Raw genomic sequence first — 21,224 nt, 5'->3', positions numbered from 1 at the left:
GGGGTAAATAACTAAAAAGTTGAATTGGAAAAATTTCCTAAAAGAGAAGTCCTAAATTTTCTTTTGGGGGTGGGGGGCTCATAGGAGTTGGGCAGGTGTGGATTAAAGAAAAGTCAAGGGTCGGGCGGGGTAAAAAGAAATTGAAAATTATAAAATTTAAACTATTTTTCAAAAATAAAATTTAAGTTGCTCATTTTATTTTGGTTGGGGAGGGGCTAGTTTGGGGGTTTGGAGCAAGATAGAGACAAAATGAAAATTGATTTTTTTTTTTGAAAAAAAGAAATTTTAATAATTAATTTTATTTTATTTTTGAATGGAGAGGATCTGAGTACGGGTAGAGTAAGAAAATAATTGTAATTTGAGGTTGTAGGAGAGTTTTGAAAAATATTTTTCTTAATTTTTAAAGAAAGTCGTTATTCTTAAATTTGACGAAAATAAATTGATCTAAAAAATATTTTTCAAAATATTTAAATCAACCACACACCCTTAATCTACAGGTTAAGGGGTTGCAAAAATTTCGTGAAATTGTGTGTTTTAACTTCTAACCCCATAGTTTGTTTTAAGAAGAATGACCCCTCACTTCCAACCCCCTCCCTTTTTCTTTTTTTTTGGCAACAATTTAATTTCATTTTTTAGTTGTACATGCTTAAGACCATAAGACTACATAAATCCCACTAGAATAAAATCATCGATATTGCCCAAAAGAATCAATTGTACTATTGTTATCGCGAGGCAAATCAAGTAGCGGATGCAAGAAACATGTGAGTAAAGGAGCTAACTTAGGTCCAATGCAAGAAAATTAAACTGGTGGTACGCTCCATATAAATTGAACTTGAATTGAATCTGATTTCTTCAGGTAACAATACCATACAAAATAAATAATAACTTTTTAAGTGTCTAACCAAACATATAGTAAAACATGGAAGAACACTACAAGAAAGCCAACTAGCGAAAAGCAGAATGAAGCAGGGTACAGGGAGGGGAAACCTATATAAATTAGTAAAATTAATACAGAAGAAACCTTACTGAATTCTCATACACTTTCTTCACTATACCAAACTTTTGAACGCAGCCGTGGACAAACTCTTGTATTGTCAGCTATCAAAAAAATTATGTCGCCATTCCTTACCATTTGCGACCAAAGTTGCCATTACCTCTCCCCCCTCTTCCTCCAGAAAAGCCACCTCCGCCTCTTCTGTTACCGAAGCCGCCACCACGGCCACCACCTCCAAATCTTCCACCTCTTGGCTTCTCTCTCTCTTGCAAAGGAGGCAGCGCTTCCACAACCTCTAGATTTACCCCATGTGCAGTTTTTTGGCCTGAAAATCCCACAGGAAAAGACAAGGGAGAAGCAGACATTAGAAAAGCTACAACAATCAAATATAGCAACTAGGCAGAACCCTGCCTAAACAGAAACATGAAAAAAAATAAAGTGAACTAACTCTAATGACAAATTATACCACTACTGTTGAGTGATTATAATGTGACATATTCATTGAATCATCTGCAGAAATTGGAGAACTATACCTGAGAGAAATTCATCCAAGTGCTCAGCAGCTACATCAAAAACTGCCCCCTTTCCATCGGCTGTCAAAGTAAGACCATTGATTGATTCAACCTTCTCCTCAGGCAAGAACCTCCTCAGGACACTATAGACAAAGCTGCCATTGATATAACAGGTAACAAAATCAGAATTATTGGACTGAGCACGACAACAGTTTATAAGACTCCTAGGCAATCAGCTTCATCATGTCTCAAAATAAATTAAGGTCAGTTTGATGTAAATTAAAAGCACTACTTGGCATAACGGATCTCTGATGCAAGATGCCTCAAACCTGTAATGTAATTCACTACTTCCAATAGGGAACAATGAGAAACTTACCCTTCATGAATCCATTTAGTGTAATTACTGTACCAACTTCATTTTGTAGCTAATTTTATATAAATGGGTAGAAACACTGATGTGAGACTATGAACATGGTTCCCTGCCTACATCCTTGCTTGCGAATTCAGAAGGTGTGTTTAGAGTTTTCTTGTGGATATGCTTAGATGAAGTTCAACATGGAAGAAAACATTTTCCAATTTTTCCAAGTTCAGTTGGTCAAAATTTTTGGGAAACATTTGTCCAGGAAAACAAGTTTCTTGAAAATGTGGAAAATGACTTTCCCTAGTGGAAGTAGGAAAAACAAGTTTCCCAAGTGACATGCCTGTAGCCCAATGTGCACCACCCACAGACCCCAATAATATTTGTCTAGATTATGTCAGAAGTTTTTAGGATAATACTTATTGCTTAGGTACCAAAAATAAAAATTAGTAAGAAACCCTTATTTTCGTGAAAAACATTCTCCAAGCAAACATTTTCCTTCAATACCAAACACACACAATTTGAGGCATTGAAATGCACAAGCCACAATTCATACTTGCAATTCGATAAGCGACATATTTCAAATTTTAAATACTCACGAAGGTGAGAAGATGGGTCTCCCACACTCAAGAAGCAGAGTAACACAGTTCTCCATAGAAGTAAGAAGCGATCGAGTCTTGATCTCAGAATAGCCCTGGAAAGCAAGACACAAGTTAGTCAACAGTAAGATAAGGAGGTCTGCCTCCCAGAGAGAATAAATAAGACAACAGAAACATACAGCAGCCTTGGCAAGAGCTTTCGCAAGCAACTCTGCTGGTGATAGGTCAGAAGTATTCAGAAGCTCCTCTGCAGCAGCCTTAAATACAGGTATGACACTATACATAGTTGAAATGATAATTAATAAAATGATGCATTTCAAAATTAACCAGGCACAAATGAAGCCATACCTATCAGAAATATCCGCAATTATATCAGCAGCTTCTTTCCCAGCTGCCTTAGCAACATCAGCTGGCTGAGGAGCAGACAAATGCTCAAACGTCACACCAGATTCTTTTTCGATTCTAGAAATGTTTGACTTCCTTGGATCATACAGCATTACAGCAACGCCACTCTTTCCTGGAATGTGACGGAAAAATAAAGTTACTAACAATGCTCCCTAATTTATGTAAGCTAATGAAAGCAATCCCAACATTAGAAACTCACCTGCCCGTCCTGTCCTTCCAGATCGATGAATGTATGCTTCCACGTCACTAGTGGCTTCGCACTTTACGCAAAGAAATATTAATCACAATCAGCACTGAAATACCAATAAAGTTTAAGAATCAAGCATGGAACATGAACGTGGTAACAAAACCTGGATAATTAACTGAACATCATCGATATCCAATCCACGGGCTGCCACATTTGTGGCCACTAATGTCATGAATTTGCCTGATCTGAATCCTTTAAGTGTAGCCTGAGAACATGTGAAAATGATAAAGGGTTGTTAGTTGTTACTACGAGACTCGACTTAGCTGCACATAATTATCAATTTGTTAATGAGTGTAGAAGGTTGATGACAAATACTGCATATTTCATATTTGTATAATCAACAGTGTAAGGAAGATACGGAAGGGGTGGAACCCGAAAGAAGATGATGGATGATGAGGAGAGCACAGTAAAATAGAGCATGTATTTCAGAAAATTCTACCTCACGCTGGTTCTGTTGTATCTCCCCATGCAAAGCACTTGCCCCAGGCAATAAGCCAGCTAGCTCTGAAGCCAGCGCCCTTGTCTCAGTAAAAATAATTGTACGTCCTCCACTAATTTTCCATGGAACAAAAAAATTATAATCATTTCAGAGGTTCACGTCATGCTTTAACTGGAAGACACTGGAAAATGAGAAGCAACCAACCTGCCGTAGCACCGAATGATATCAGGAATAAGCTGAGGTCTTGCAGAACTAGAGCATGGAATAATAATATGCCTCACATTTTTACTGGCCTTCATTTTCTCATTACCAACAAGGTCAGCCGTTTTCTTATCTGGTTTCAGAAACTTAGAAGCAATCTGGCACCAAAAACATGTTTCAGTAAGAGAGAAAGAAGTGCAAGCTAAGAGCACAACAGTTGCACACAGCACCTGCCCTCTAATTTCCAACCTCAAGGTAATTTGTTTACCAAGCCTTAGGTAGAGAACAATTGAACTGATATTAAATAAAAAATTGCATGAAATATTCCCCAGTACAGGATACTGTATTGTGAATTCAAAAACAAAAGGTACAACTACGTACATGCTTCACCCAGACTGGCAAAGTGGCACTGAAAAGAACTGTTTGAACTAGGCTTGCATCTTCGACCTTGCCTTTGAATCACAAAGGAATAAAAGAAACAGAAAAGCATTTAAGTGTCAATAACCATAAAATAGAAAAGCCCTCAACAGAACAGTAACGCACTGGCAAATTTCAGTTGTCAGAATTTCATCCTAACATCTGTAACACCATAGTATAGATATGCCTATATGGAGGGGTGAAAACCACAACGTCTATAGGAAGAGATTTCTGACTCATAGCATACCTAAAATAAATTCGACATCATCTACAAAACCAATTTTTAACATTTCATCGACTTCATCAAGAACACGGAACTTCAAAGACCCGAAATCAATATTTCCCCTTTCAATGTGGTCCTGCAGCAGAATTTTGAAGCAGTCAACTTTTCACTCCATAAAAGTGAATGAAACTCAACTTGTATATCAGCAAACCTTACCTTAACCCTTCCAGGAGTACCCACTACAATGTCAACTCCTCTTTTTAGTTGAGCCTGTTGTGCCCCCATAGGAGAATTTCCATACAAACAGCATGCAGTGAGCCCAACAGCCCGGCCATAGACTTCAAAGTCAGCAAACACCTGCAATTACCAAATTAACAAGATGCTACTTGCAAGAAATGCACCCATTGGTTTACAGTGAGTGAAACAACACCTACAGAAGGCTGATAATATATACCTGAAGTGCCAATTCCCTAGTAGGTAAAAGCACCAAAACACTAGGAGCCTTCCCATACCCTGTTTTTCGTAATGCTTTAGTAGGACCATTCGTTAGGGACTCCAATATGGGCAAAACAAAGGCCAGCGTTTTACCCTGCAAATATATGGAAGCACAAATTAAAGTCAAGTCATATCTTTGCTTTACAATCTAGTTAACCAAAATAGTCAGAACACTTTTAGCGGAATTTCTGGCAGCTGCAAAAGCAATAGGAGAATCAATTTACCATTGACATTCATAACATGAGGACTAAATTTCACCCTTCCCATTTAGCTTAAATTCTTGATAAATGAATAATTTATAATAGGAAACATGCAGCTCATAATTCATATATAAACTTTTTCTTCAAAAGGGTAATATGTATATATGACAGCTGATAATTCATATATAAACTTTTCTTCAAAAGGGTAATCTGTATATATGACAATAAAGAAATTAAAGAACCTCTATCACAATCCAAAAGTAAGTTTCTCATCAAAGGAAACCTGTGCATCTCTAGCAGCAAGAGAACAAAGAACCTTACAAACAAGTTAGGGTCTCTATGTCTCTTCCTCTAATGAAGATCATATATGTGTATCCAGTATAATGGATCCACACATTACAATACAATATAATGCAATCCATTATGAAACAATTTGTAATAATTAACCAAACGAAGTGTTAAGTCTGGTTACTCCATTAAAACTCAATATATTAGAGCACGGCAAGTAAATGATAAATTATAGAATCATGAGCTGAATTCATACCTGACCAGTACGTGCTCGACCAACCAAATCACATCCATCAAGAATATCATCAAAAGTCATAGCTTGAATAGGAAAAAGTGCTTCTATTCCCTTAGAATTCAAAGCCTCTTTTAAAGGCTTTGAAATCCTAAAATTAGACAAAGCATTAGGATCCTCGACTTTCTTCTCAACCATCACTTGTTCGTCGTCGAATTTAGCCTTTTTATTCTTCTTCAAATCTACGGGCTCGCATATCTCTGAGCTCGTATCACTCTTCTCACCATCCAAGTCCAAAGCTTTTCTCTTTTTCTCTTTCTTTTTACTCCTTTTAGCGTCCTCTGAATCAGACCCAGACTCAATCTTGGATTTTTTTGACTTTTTCTCTTTGGTTTTCTTATCAGTAGGAGTTTCAATATCAGTTTTGGGTGTCTTCTTCATTTTTTTCTTGGATAGCTCGGAGGCCATTGTTTCTTCAGTTACAACAAGTGCAGGCATGATGGCTTTGCTTGTAGGGGGAATTGCTCTCCTGCCGAAAACAGTGTATTCTGCAGTTAGGCGCAGAAGCAGGAGAGGAAAGAGGAGGAGGCTGGGTTTAGGGTTTGAGATTTTATAGGGGTGTTGATGAGAGCTGATTAAATCAATCTTAACCGTCCGATTTAATAAAGAGATATTTTTATGGACATTTTGGAGTCAAAGTCGGTTTTAGGGCTACAACAATTAATTAGACTAGCCGCTCATATGGAATTAAATTAATTTTGATTGAGATAATTTTTTTAATTACATGATTGATTTGTATGTAATTTTGGGATTTTGATTTAATCGAAATTTATATATTGGTACAAATGTAATTTGGAGTCCACTATTTATTGTTAGCATATATATAGTATAGGTTTAGCGAAAATTACGCAATAAAGTAAATTTGTACTATTTATTTACTCATCATAGCTATAATTTGCTATAATTATCAATCGCTATTAACATTATACATTAATTATCTATGCTGACTTTGATTTGTATAATTAGTCATGTTTGTAGATGTATAATTCGCCAGAATATACAAATACATATGTATAATATATAATTATTTAACATATATACATATACAATTCATCTCTCTCTCACTCTCTGCCCTCTCTCACTCGCCTCTCTCCTCCCTCTCCCAATCTCGCTTGCCCTATATATAAATGTAGATGTATAATATACAATTATATACATATATAATTCACCTCTCTCCCACTTTTTGCCCTCTCTCTCACCTCTCTCCTTCCTCTCTCGATCTCGCTCGCCTCTCTCCTCCCTCTCCCAGTCTTGATCGCCTCTCTCCTCCCTTTCTCAATCTCTCTTGCCATATATACTAATATATATGTATAATATATAATTACCTAACCAATATACATATACAATTCACCTTTCTCCAACTTTTTCCCCCTCTCTCGCCATTCTCCTCTCTTTCCCAGTCTCGCTCGCCTCTCTCATCCATATAACATGTAGCAACAAATTGTAATTATCAAACTATAGCTATGAAAAGTAATTAATTATTTTTAAGTGGCTATATGTGAAAGTTTCCCATAGGTTTATTCTTATTTTTAGCCCAATAAACTAAAAAATTGAACAAAAAAGTCATAAAAATTGGATAAGCCCATTAAGCAGACTCATAACTGAAAAATCGAATTTAATAGTCTGAAATCAAATTGCACTAAATTACAAATAATTGAATCAAATTTAATTAATTTAATTCAGTGTTCAATCGAAAATTAGAAAATCAAAATAAAAAAATCAAAACCAGATCGAAATAATGTATGTCCACCCCTAAGTTATAGATTTAAAATAATATTTTCAAGTTATTTTACTCCTATAGTACTTGAAAGAGTTTTTGTTTAATCTTATTCAAACACTACAATAAGGTGCGGTTCTTTTTTTTTTTATGTCTAAACATGCATAAGATGAAAGTTGTGAAAATGAGGATGGTGTGCAGATATATTAAGGGGTCGTTTGGTAGGGAGTATTAGGAAAAATAGTCCAAGTATTAAGTGTGGTATTATTTAATTCTATGTTTGGTAGAAATTTTTGATCAATCCATGGATTAGTTATACACCCTACATGGTATTAGAGGGTGTATAACTAATACCTTCCATTTGGTGGTATTAATTTAATACCATGGGACTAATCTAGATAAAGACAAAAATACCCCCTCAAATCCTTTTAATCATTTTGTTTATTTTCTTGATTTTATATTTTATATTTATACTAATAAATTTGTTTAAATAAATTAATTTGCAAATTTTATTATTTAGATATAACTTTTTGTTAAAACATGAGTTATTTAATCTACTTATTATTAATATAAAATATGATAATCCGACTAATATGCTAATGTTGATGTATGAATTTAAGAACAATTCATAAGTCAAATATTGTCTCTTAACGGAAGTTCCTTAAATATTACACAAGTAGTCTAAAACAAGAGCATATACATATAAAATAAAACATCTCGATCATAAAAATAGTTTAATTAAATTTGCTATATCTATTGTTTATTTTTATTATATTATATGATAAAGAGTTTTTTAAAAGATTTATTGATACAAAACAAAGTTCAATAAATTTTTCCTATATATTATTTTAGTTGTGTGACATTTTGAGATATTAACTCCAATTTATAGATGACAATTATTTACTCTCAAATAATTTAAGTGAGAACGTAGTGAATATGATAATAAAGTTTTATTCTCCTATCTAGTTAAAAATGCTATGAAAAAATAATATTATCCGTCAATTATCTACGTTGACCCAATTACATGAAATACAAAAATCCCATAACAACTCAAGGGTATAATTGAAAAGAATTTTTTTCTAGAGCTTTAAGCCACACACAAAACTAGTTAAAAAACAATGAACCAAACACTTGATAATAATAATCCCTGCATTACCAATCCCTGCATAACTAATCCCTGCATTATCAATCTCTGCATTACTAATCCCTGCATTATTGATCTTTGTACCAAACGACCCCTAAGAGGCAAGAACTATTCGATCTGTTCCATATTAGTTGATGATCTTACTGTCTCATATCAGTTGTCCACCTTACTTAATCAAGAAAACATTTATTAATTTTTTCTATATTGTCTTTGAATTAATTTTTTCTAAACGTGTTCACATTTGTTTGTAAAATTGTCAAGAATTTTTTTAACACATGAATTAGTAAAATTATTTTCTTATATATGATTTCTTACATACGTGTAAAAAGAGAAAATAATCAATTAATATGGGACACATGGACTATGAGATTAGGAATGAAGATATTTAAGTCAAGGTGGGTGTAGCCTTCATTGTGGACAAGGAGTAAAGTGAGGATGAGATAGTTTAGGTATTTGAAGAGGAGATGCGCAACTGCTCTAGTAAGAAGGTACAAAAATGTTAGGTATGATGGGTATAAGTAGGTCGAAAAAGTACTAAAGAGAGGTTGATTTAGAATGAAGATGACGGAACTCTAGCCTACCAAGGACATGACCTTAGATAGAGAGGAAGAGTAGCAGGTAGTAGTGTGTTGTCTTGATGTTCATCCGTTCATATTAGTAGTGTATTGCTCATGTAGTTTTATATCCTTATTCATTTGATGTTACTATTTATTGATTCTTTGTGCCCGACTATTGTATTGTTTTTATTTTTGTTTCTTGTTTCTTGTACACTAGTTACTCCTTTGTTTTCGGCCTATTTACCTTGAGTCAATGATTTATTATAAACAACCTCCTTTCTGTTTTAATATTCCAAACTTTCAGACGCATTTTGGTTCGTTGGCTTAATTTTTCTTTTCTATCTTCTTCCTTCTCTTGTTACATACACAGACTAGACAAAAATTATACAATTATATATAAAATATACATTGTATACTATTATTAGGTATATAATATTTAGGTTTATAAAAAAGAGGGGATTACCATAATAAAGTGTATAATAAGAGTATTCTATACATACAAATTATTTTTATAAAAAAAATAGAGAGATTATATATGCATAAGCGTCGTAAATGGGTCAAGAAAGAGGGGGTCGCTCTTGACTTGACAAGCTATAAAATTGAACACTGAATTATGCGAAAGCTCAAAATAATGAGCATGGCTAAAATGTGGAGTCCATTCCATTTTTTTGTTTGATCAACTTTTGTTATTTAATTGCTACATATAAATATTAATCAAATTCATTTGTTGATTATATACTTTTTCTTGCTTAATTTGCAAAGCTAAGTAAATTTCTTTTCCAACCTTCAATACTTTGCTTAGCACTTGAGCTTGATTGTGTGCTAGAAAGATTGATGCCTTCGTTTCCAGTTTCCATTTATCTGATCAAGCAGCAACAACAACAACAACTAAATAAACCTCAATCCAAAGTAAGTTGGAGTCGACTATTAATCATCACTATACATTTCGTTCCATTTAGACTCCTCTCGTTTCTATATCCAAGAATTCTCTAATCTTAGAAATTCTATATATTTTCTACTTCAATGAAACAACTTGAAGAAATACAATCTTGATCATACATTCTTCTTATAGTATTCCAAGTACCTGAATGATCAGTACAAAGATTAAAGAGAAGGTCAGCCAAACAATAAGATAGCTAGGCATTCAATGACTATTTTCAGTAGTACTCCCCCGTTTCAATTTGTTTGTCTTACCTTTCTTTTTAGTATTCATTTCAAAAAAATAATGTCTCTTTCCTTTTCTTTGACAACTCTTTAATTCTAACTTTCTACGTAATAGGTTTAAGATCACAAGATTCAAAAGTTTTCTTTACTTTCTTAAACTTGGTGCTTAGTCAAAACTAGACAAACAAATTGAAACGGAGGGAGTATCAACAATTAATGTTATCTTACTATCTGTTTTCTTATTCATAAAATTGAAGAAACAGGTACCTTTTCATGCTGGACTAGTATCCAATCCTTGGTGTGCGGTGCCCCTTGTGGCGCACACTGATTTGGCTTCCGAATGCAGCAGGTACAAGAATACATTCCTCTTTTAAAAACTTCAGATGCATCTTTCAAGATGCATAGATTTTTGGCTGATCAGATACTACACTACTTTCTCTTTCAGATCTAAGGGACAGCTGAGATTAAAAGCAAAACGACGATTTGTATTAGTTAACTGGAAGACATGACAGTAAGATGATGAATATAAAGATATATAATGCATTCAATTCATGTTTAAGATCCTATACTGACAGTTAAAAGCAATCCGATATGACAACTTTCATGTTGAAGCACATACCTTATTAAACAGTTCTACTGGTGGATGCATTGGAAGCCTCCTATCGACTGTAGAATTACAATCCTGCGGAAGGATAGGACATAAGAGCCTCATGTAACAGCAGAGAAAGAAACTATACTTAATGGAAGATCGATAAAAGTAAGCAAAGCGATAGTTCATTACCATTGAGGTTATACTTCTTTCTCCAATGTTTTCACATATTCTAGTATCTTCGCTACTAGGGAAGATCTGAATGAAGACATGATATAGTTTCACAATTAGCATATACCATAAACTCTAAAAGAGAATACAAAAGACAGCTCACATGGTTAGATTGAATGGTACCTTGTTGCATCTTAAAGCTTTTGATTTAATCGATGTTACAGAATTCCCCTGCTTCGCAGCATTCTGAGTGTTTGGTCTGAGAAAACAATGCAAACATAGGTAGCTTAAACCATCTGGTGAATCATAAAAGTAAAATGGATGATCTACAATAGTTGATTCTTTATTCCGGAAGGAGATTACAAATGATCCCCGAGGATATACTTTTAAAGAGATGATGTGAGTTTTTAAAATAGTTAGTTCAGTTTAACCGAAAAACAAACAAAATACAACTCAGAATACGCAAAATTCTTCTCAATCAACTACTGGATGAGGACAGAAACCTATCAATCCAACCTTTTAAAATCCACAGAAGTGCTAAGTACCGCAGACTCCGCGTTTTGGCTGCTTGACAACTGCAATAGACCAACATAAAGATATTAGCTTCTACCAATTTATTTATATGTAGCTTCCAGAATTCATCATTTAGTTGTTTAGTTTTTAAAATATTCCGTAAAACCCTCTACATATACAGGCAAATCCATATGTGTGAAACTGAGTGTGACTAACTAATAGTTGTAAATATCATTTAAAGTTTCTGTGTTACAATTTGCTATATTCTATAAGAAAGCTGTGGAAGGACAGTGACCTACATTAGCAGATGAATTTCTCGAGGCCCTCTCCATAGTCTTCAACTTAAAAACCTAAAAACATGAAGCAGCAGATTGAAATTGGTAAGTATGCAACACAATTTCTTTCAAAGTCTTCATCGATTTAGCAGTAATGAGAAGAATTGCAGCAGAGGATAGAGCTATGTGTAGTTACATGAAACTCCGTTGATCTCAATGTGGTCTTCGGATGAGGAGGTAATACAGGAGCTTTGAGAATCTAGAGAAAGCACAAAGAACAAGTCTTAGATGAGATATTTGAAGTAAATTATATGCTAATTCTGTTAAATAATTTTATAAAGTTCCGGAAGAGAGCAATATCTCAAACTACCAACTTTTGTGTTTAAGGGTTGTGGCTTTGAAGGTTGGCCTTTAGCTTTTGCATTTTCACTTGACTCTGAATCATTCTTACACCTGAAATTTTTAGAAACAAATCAAAAGTTGATCATTCAACTGTTAATAAAGGGATAAACAACTTGAAAAATGACCGAATTAAATTCGTGAAACAATTTGAGCATCTATTCCCAAAATCCGTAAAGAGTGAGTAAAGTAGCCAAGGATGTGCTTTTATACCCTATGTGGGATACTATAGTTCTCAACTACATACCTTCGTCTTAGCGCCCTCTGCATGGTTTCCAGTTGAGGATCTTTAGGAATAGTGACCTTCAATGAGTACGCGTCAAGTTAGATAAACTTGAAACCAGAATAAATATTCTACAAACACTACAACAAAAACAACTTTTAGCGGCATTAACTATTGACACTAATAAAGAGTGCTAAAGTCTTTACCGGCATTAGTTAAGTGCCATTAGAACCAATGTCGCTAAAGGCTTTAGGGACATATACAAAGAGTGACAATTGCCGCTAAAAATACATATTTAGCGGCAATTAAGAATTAAATGCCGCTAATAGTCATTTTTATTGTATTGAAACAGCAAAGCAGATTCATGAGGTGTTAAATATAACATCTTTCAATGACGATTTTAATCATTCACATTAGACTTTTTTGGATATCTTGTGAATAGAAAACTTTGATTCTTTAAATGAGCAACATGGTTGGAAAGATTAAATGATGAAGAAAAAATATTTCAAGAGCTTACATATAAATGATAAGTTTTTGTTCTGTTAGCAAAAGCAGATCAACACAAAATGCTAAAATTTTGTCACAAGCAACTCACTTGACTGCCTAACAAGCTTCACTGGGCTTGACCTTTTACACAAGATAAAACTAACTCAACTAAACCACCATCAGATACTGAAAATGTATCGACAAGTTCTTACATTATAGTTATGTTATTTTTATTGTACTGAAACAGCAAAGCAGATTCATGAGGTGTTAAATATAACATCTTTCAATGACGATTTTAATCATTCACATTAGACTTTTTTGGATATCTTGTGAATAGAAAACTTTGATTCTTTAAATGAGCAACATGGTTGGAAAGATTAAATGATGAAGAAAAAATATTTCAAGAGCTTACATATAAATGATAAGTTTTTGTTCTGTTAGCAAAAGCAGATCAACACAAAATGCTAAAATTTTGTCACAAGCAACTCACTTGACTGCCTAACAAGCTTCACTGGGCTTGACCTTTTACACAAGATAAAACTAACTCAACTAAACCACCATCAGATACTGAAAATGTATCGACAAGTTCTTACATTATAGTTATGTTATTTTTATTGTACTGAAACAGCAAAGCAGATTCATGAGGTGTTAAATATAACATCTTTCAATGACGATTTTAATCATTCACATTAGACTTTTTTGGATATCTTGTGAATAGAAAACTTTGATTCTTTAAATGAGCAACATGGTTGGAAAGATTAAATGATGAAGAAAAAATATTTCAAGAGCTTACATATAAATGATAAGTTTTTGTTCTGTTAGCAAAAGCAGATCAACACAAAATGCTAAAATTTTGTCACAAGCAACTCACTTGACTGCCTAACAAGCTTCACTGGGCTTGACCTTTTACACAAGATAAAACTAACTCAACTAAACCACCATCAGATACTGAAAATGTATCGACAAGTTCTTACATTATAGTTATGTTATTTCAATGTAATTTTCCTCATAAATATGTCACAGAACCTTACTGTTGTCGGCAAAAGAAAAAAGTGAAGATATTGTGTATGTTCCAAGGGGCAAGGAGTTTCAAAGCTTTTAGCTTCATTGGTATCTGACCATTACAACATCTGACAGGGACTTTTCTCAAGTAAACCGAGTTCATAGTGAACAAACTAATGTAATCCTTTGGAAACAGCTTTTCAAGTCATCAGAACTCATAAGGCATTGCAATAAAGATCTATGTAACAAAGGAAGTACAACATAAAAGCTTCCAATCTAAACTTGGAGTACACAGGGGAAAAAAAATATATCCTATGGACAGAGTTAAGGCAGACGGAACATTAAATTGACAGAGAAATCATTACATAGACTAGATCGGAATTCATTCCCTTCTGTTTTAGGATAGCATTAGAATCCATAGAGCAGTTTCAATCACACTATAACAGAAATAGTATCAACAAAAAGTAACTGATGCATGTACCTTACGCAGATAACCACTCTCTAGCTTTTGTCTTTTGGTAGCAAAATTAAAAGATACTGAAGAATTCCATGAGCTTCTCTCATCGGCCTTGCTTGGTGGTTTCTGGGACCTAACAATTGAGCAATGAGAAACATAGCAAAAGCTAAATACTAGCAGGTTTAGTCAAGTTAAATATGGTTCGAGAAATAACCTATAAGTGAACAAGACTAACAAATTGAACAGACAGGAACTTGACAAACATACACAAGCCTGAAGAGGACTTTTACAGTAATTTGATGTTTTTGATTGAAGTAGTTAGAGATCAGAAATCATTTGGCAAAAATGATTGGAAGACAACAATTATAAAAGTTGCTTACGCAATATATCACCCTTGAAATAAATAAAAACTTCCAAAAGAAGTTGGAATATCTTTTGACATACCTTAGTTTAGCCAAATGACTAGCAGTGGGATTCATTAAAGTTGAAACTCTAGGTTTGAAAGATCCGGTCTCTGAGTTTATCTTAGCTTTAGGACTTTCATAAGCCATTCGATCGATGGATAATGGTTCTGAATACGTAGAAACAGTACAAGTTTATGTTACACTCCGATATCAAAATAAAGGGAAAACTGAAAAACCTTTGCAAACATATAACTAGAGAGTCATTCCCAAATAGTGTTGCTAGTGCCTAGTAACCTAACCTTCAATTTTCGATTTATAGGATGAAACAACAGAACCGGTGTGTATATTTGAGGAGTTACTGCTGCTTGATTTTTCAGTTTGTTCTTCTCGTAACCTGGAGGGACCAAGTGAACATTCTGCTGCTGCGGTCTCCTTCACCAGATTTAACTTTGCAACGAGAGCTAAGAAGTTCCAAAAGCAACAGAGGAGAAAAATTGAGGACAGTTATAAACCACAACAACATATCCACTGCAATCCAACAAGTGAGGTCTGGGAAGAGTAGGATGTACACCCTACCTTTATTAGGATAGAGAGGTTGTTTCCGATAGGTTGTGAATTTAAAAAAGAGTTCTCTCTTTAATAATTTAAGCTTTTGATGTAGATGAGACAATTTACACAATTCAACACAGAGTTGTAACTTATTATGTTTCCTTAGAAGGTCATTTTTCGAAAACATCTTCACTATAAACCTGAAATGTCCCATATGAGCATTGTCATCTAGTAACTTTTGATTTTGCATAACACAAGATCATAATAAATTGACTTTTCTTCAACTTAAATAACCACAAAGTATTGAACGACTCATACACATCTTCTTCTTCTTTTTATTCCAAATTAAAACATTCTTTTTTTTTTTTTTAAACTCATCATCCCGTGAATGAAATACAAGAATATAATCTAGACAACTTGCACGCAAAATAATCAACCATAAAAATAAAACAAAAAATTCATCTATGTATGTCTTACGAGAAGGCGGATAGTTGCCTGCAGTTTCAAACCAACGTTGGGCTTGTGCAGCCTGAAAAGGTGACTCCGGGATAGAGAAATCATAGAAAAACGCTGCGTCATACTCGTATTCCCAGTCAAATTCTTGCAATTCATCCAAACATTCAACACTGAAATCATCCATTTCTCCTTCCATTTGCAGAATCTCCTTTGTATTTCAAAATGCAAAGTTTTTCTAATCACCAGAAATTCATATATATAATAATCGTAGGTTCTTATTTCCTTTAAAAAATTGAAAATGTGGTAGAGGTGTATATTTGAAAGTGACGTTTCCATGGAGGAAGGTGGAAGTAAAACAATAGAAAGGCGTCAGTTTAATCGTAGCGCCAAAACGTTAAATTATTACCATTTATTTTAATTTGTTCGTATGGTTCTAACTTAATACGAGATTTTAACAATTAATAAAAATATTCATAAATACTTGTGATTTATATTGTGCAAGATTAAAATAAATTCCTAAATATGACTTTCAATACTACGTGTTACCAACTAAATCAATATATTTATTATTATTTACTCAAAGTTAAATAAGAAAAGCATTTTATACAATAATTAGATTAGCTGTTGGACTGGATAAACGGAACAGATAAGCGAAGGATGGAAAAAGAGAAGTGAAAGAATAATTCTACAAAAATAGTCAGACCAGGATATTCCTAATCTTTGTCTTTAGAACCTGAAATAGACACAATAATTCCACAAATTTTTTTATCACCCAGAGGCCAGAGCATTGATTGATATGGTACAATAGATATTGAAATTAAAATATTAGAGCTATATTTTAAATTATTTTAATATTCAATATGATATTTGATATTTATAAAAATAATATTGAAATATCGAATATCATATTTAAGTATATAATTATATGTATTATTTATATATATTATTATGTTACTAATAAATTTGTATCTTGTATAAGTATAAAAATTATTTAGATGTTGAAACTTTGATTACTTTATCGTAATTGAAATTTTCTTTTTTGTAATTTAGTTAACGAAGAGAATTGTTTGTTCTGTCTCTTACACTGTTCTACATTTTAAGTAGTATGATATAATTAAGAGGTTTCGTGAAAATTTGAAATCAAAATTATCTATTATGTGATATACATAAGTCAAAGCTTAACAAGTTATAATTTCTGATTAATCATAGCAAAACATCGGAATCGAATTTAAGCCTATCAAATCATACCACACAATTTGATATGATGATGATTATCGAATCAATGTTTCTATGTCGTCTTGTACCATAACATGCCCACCCCTAACTTAGAGGCTAGAACTGTGAGTATATTCGTGTTCCAACCAATAAATTAAAAAATTGAAATAGGCGGAAAAATTTAAAAAAGCTTAATTTTTTTAAAAAAAATATCCAAGGCCAGAAAATATATTGTGCGTACTTAAAGAATTTAATCTCCTCGTTATACTCAAGATGTTTGACTATTTCATCTTTGAATAAAATGAATATACATGTGGCTGGAGTAATGGTACCTCAAATGTGTATAACCTCATGCTGTAATGTTTGTAGCTGGGAGAGAAATTTGCGAGATTGATCCACTGGCTCTTTTTTACTTCTTCTTGGATTTCTGGTCTCTTTTCTGAATTATCTGATCCCTAAATATAGTTGTAGAATAACATGAATATATTTAATCAATCAAAATATGTCATTTGTACACGTGACATAATTTCATTTGTCTCTTATTTGACTAGGTATGCTACGACATTTTGGCAAGTGGCATAATTTAATTGGCTCTTTCATTTGGTGTGACACGTCATATGTCGCATGATATATACGTCATATGTCGTGATACAAAATTAAGTATTTTGAATAAGATATCAATATTGACTCTTTTCTTCGAAAAAAGCACATTCTCAATATTATTCAAATAAAAATTAACTACATCGAAAATAAAAGATGGGAGGATAAACCCCTATTCCATCGGCCTAAACGTAAAAACAACCACCTAACCAAAGCATGCGCAACTTGATTTGTTGATTTTCTATTTAGAGAAGCAAATATTAATTGGAATAAATTAATGTATCTTGAAATTAAAACACATCCTATATTTTTTACTTGAAGTTTTACATGTTCTTACACTTATTTTTATGTGCTTTAGTGTTCAAGATTGTTTTATAGGTTTTAGATGTCCAAATAGACAAAAGGAGAAAAAAAATTAAAAAAATGCAAGAAAAAGAATGATCTATGATCATAGCTCAAATCAGATTATAAAAATATCAGAAAGTATATTAATAAGACTAGAGATGGTCAAGTCAGGAGGCAAAATACAATCATAAATTTCTTCTGTAAAAAGTCAACAATTTAGTTTTTAATTTTTAGTTTTTGCACATTAGTTTAGATATTTTTGGACAAGTTTCAAGGTTTTTTCTTTCTAACTTGTTGATAAAAAATCACCATCATTCCTTTCAGCTTTAATATTCAAGGTAAGTTTATAAGTTGTCTTAACTATTATTCTTATTGTTTACACTTCGGTATAAGTAGCTAAATTTTCTATTAAGATTGTGAAATTCAATGTAGTGATAATGTTCATAAGACTTGTGTGTGACATAATATTATGATAGTAAGATATCAAACTTCTTTCTTGTTGTTCTTAATCATTGTAAGGTTGTGAATATTAACCTTCATTATACTATCTTAATTTTGCTTGAGAGGATTAAGATTTGGTAGAAGAAGTTTTGTATTAACTCAAGGCTCCAAATATCTTTGTTTGACAAATTATCGTTATAATCGATTGCTCTTATTCAAATAACTCATGTAGTTATAGGGTTATCATAGGGAGATAGATAATTCAACTCTAAAAAAAGATTAAATGATCGTGCAAGACTAAATGTGTATCTTGAACTTGAATATTTATAAGGGATAATTGTATATAATAGCAAACTAATAACCTAAAATAAATGGAGTAGCTACGGTTTGATTTAATTGTGCTCCATAGCAAACGTTAGCCAAAGTTTGTCAGTCGCCTCTCTCCCAAAAATCTCGCTCGCCACTCTCCTATTCTCGCTCGCCAATCTCCCTCTGCTCGCCTCTCTCGCTTTATACACAGAAGTGTATAAATTGTGTTTCTGTTTTGTATAAAGCGAGAGAAAATTGTATATACACATGCAAAAACATATATCTTTGTGATATACACTTAATTATACAATTTACAAACATTTTACTTCAATTCAATTGTAGACAAATGCAAATTTTATACAAATATTGCAGCGAAATAGGCAGCGAATTATACAATTGTGCATTATACAATTACAGTGAAACATGATAGCGAATTATACAATTGAGCGAAATAGACCAGCGAATTATACAATTTAGGCCAGCGAATTATACAATTGTATATGTATAGCAAATTATACAATTTTATGTTTGCTATGGAGCGCAATTATGCAAACTTTGCTATAACATACAAATATAAATTTTTTGTTTGCTATACGTGAAAGTTGCCTTTATTATAATGGTATGAAAACGAACAAACTATGTAGCCCATTAATGAGATACAACTTTATTACTTTACTCAACAAAATTGAGATACAATCTCAAGTATTATTTAAAATATTTCCTTCAAGGATTGATGAACTAACGAATTATCTCTTTCAATTACCACATGACTATAAACAAAGCCGCTCTTCAACTAAATGAGAGCTTCCAAATACCTATAATCTCTGTAAATAATTAACTAAATACTTATTTGAGAACCTTTCTTTGCCACCACTAAAATTCTTCAAGATGCGCATATCAATATTTTCAATCCAACAACATCACTATAAATATTAAAGCTAATAAGTGTTTTATATATATTTTCTCTATTTTAAAATAAGTGAATTGTTGGGACATTTTTTATAGTTCAGATTATCTTAATCGTTCAATCTCTAAGAATAATTTTGAAATATTCTTTCATTTTTGCCCTTCATTGGGATTTCATGTGTGATAAGTTTAAGAAACTCTAATTTCTATGAAGTATTGAGAGTGTAATAGCCTGCAAATCACACAGGGAAAGTAAATCGATTAGGCAGGCTCTATGCAACATACTTGACTCAGAAGGGGGGAGAGTGGGGGGGGNAATCCCGGATTATCTGTGTGGATAACCACCCTCCAAATCAACTGAGTCATCCCGAAGGACTCTTAGGAGTAGTTATCATAATTAATATTTAGTTATTCTAAGGAGTAATTTGACAATAATTCAAAACGATAAATATGGAAAGTAGTGTACAATTAATGTCTTAGAGCTCATTTGGATTGAACTCAATCTTAAATTTAAAAGTCAATCTTAAATACCTTTAAGTCAAAAAATAAAAAAGTAGAGACAGTGCTATTTTTGTCTTAAACTTATTTAAGTCATTTTAAATTTATTTTAAGTTATTTTTAACTTTTTCATACACTCCCAAAAGCTAAAAATAACTTGAAAGTAGGTTTGACCAACTTTAGCTAATCCAAATAGGCTCTTAATATTCTTTTCTTTAAAAAATGTTTAATACTCTAACAATTCACTTATTTTGAAATCGAGGAAATATTTAATTTTATTCTTATTTTATTTTTATCATTTAGTAATTTAATTTTCAATGAATGAAAAACTCTTTTTGCTTCCAAGTTCGAACATTGTTTAGAAATACTCCCCTTGTCCTTATTTCATACTAGTTCTGAAAACGTGCACTGCACGTTTATCTTCTATTACAATCTAAAATTTATGTAAGTCTGATCTCATGTCTATATAAATGTTTATCACAATATATTTTAAAAAATACGCTAAAGCTTGGATTTAATATGTTTCTGTATAAAACTTACTTTTGCATCCAAAAGTAATTGAAAAGAAGGATTTCAAATATAGTCTTCTAGACTAAAATATCTAAATATATGTAAAGGGTTTAAAATATCCTTAAAGTATTAGAAATGATACAAAATTACCCTCCATCCACCTATTGACTCCAAAATACCCTTCTCATCCACCTTTGGGTTCAAAATTACCAATTATTTAACGATTTTAAATTTAAACTATTTAAATATTTTTTTTAATACATGACGCTCAACTATTTGTTATAATTTAACTTATTAATATAATTTATTAATCAATCTACTACCCACCTATTACTAATCAAACCACCTTTAATTAATAAACCCGCTCCATTATTAATGCACAACAAGAAAGCCACTACAAATGAGTTTTTCTAAAAATTTGAGGTGAAAATGTCTATAGAAGTACATTATCATACATTCAAGTCGTCAATAAAAATTATAATTCAAATGTCTAAATAAAAATTACCGATAAACTTAGAAGTCTGACTATATTCATCTTAATTATTCATTCGCCTCAATTATGTGATGTTACTAAATCGATAACTTTTTAAAAAAAGAATATATTAAAGTTTTAACATTTGAAAC

At 32.5% G+C, this 21,224-nt stretch overlaps 2 protein-coding genes across 2 annotated transcripts; both read right to left on the bottom strand.

Annotated features, from left to right (window-relative positions):
• Positions 1–815: 815 nt before the first annotated feature.
• LOC107023110 (DEAD-box ATP-dependent RNA helicase 7-like) lies at positions 816–6,208 on the bottom strand. Its single transcript, XM_015223669.2, has 14 exons — positions 5,635–6,208; positions 4,850–4,984; positions 4,612–4,752; positions 4,420–4,531; positions 4,137–4,207; positions 3,759–3,913; positions 3,555–3,666; positions 3,219–3,320; positions 3,068–3,128; positions 2,812–2,980; positions 2,643–2,739; positions 2,464–2,558; positions 1,528–1,661; positions 816–1,319 (listed from the first exon to the last, which is right to left on the bottom strand). The coding sequence occupies exons 1-14, from the start codon at positions 6,106–6,108 to the stop codon at positions 1,126–1,128; spliced, it is 2,052 nt and encodes a 683-aa protein (XP_015079155.1). The 5' UTR covers positions 6,109–6,208; the 3' UTR covers positions 816–1,125.
• A 3,700-nt stretch (positions 6,209–9,908) lies between these two features.
• LOC107022229 (protein TPX2-like) lies at positions 9,909–16,104 on the bottom strand. Its single transcript, XM_015222901.2, has 14 exons — positions 15,798–16,104; positions 15,071–15,232; positions 14,812–14,938; positions 14,392–14,500; positions 12,447–12,502; positions 12,175–12,253; positions 11,997–12,059; positions 11,825–11,875; positions 11,529–11,587; positions 11,196–11,271; positions 11,034–11,099; positions 10,872–10,934; positions 10,520–10,710; positions 9,909–10,172 (listed from the first exon to the last, which is right to left on the bottom strand). The coding sequence occupies exons 1-13, from the start codon at positions 15,970–15,972 to the stop codon at positions 10,645–10,647; spliced, it is 1,152 nt and encodes a 383-aa protein (XP_015078387.1). The 5' UTR covers positions 15,973–16,104; the 3' UTR covers positions 9,909–10,172; positions 10,520–10,644.
• Between the last annotated feature and the right edge of the window lie 5,120 nt (positions 16,105–21,224).

The sequence above is a fragment of the Solanum pennellii genome, chromosome 6, assembly GCF_001406875.1.
Source record: "Solanum pennellii chromosome 6, SPENNV200".
Lineage (NCBI taxonomy): Eukaryota > Viridiplantae > Streptophyta > Magnoliopsida > Solanales > Solanaceae > Solanum > Solanum pennellii.
This window is presented reverse-complemented; position numbering and strand designations above follow the sequence as displayed.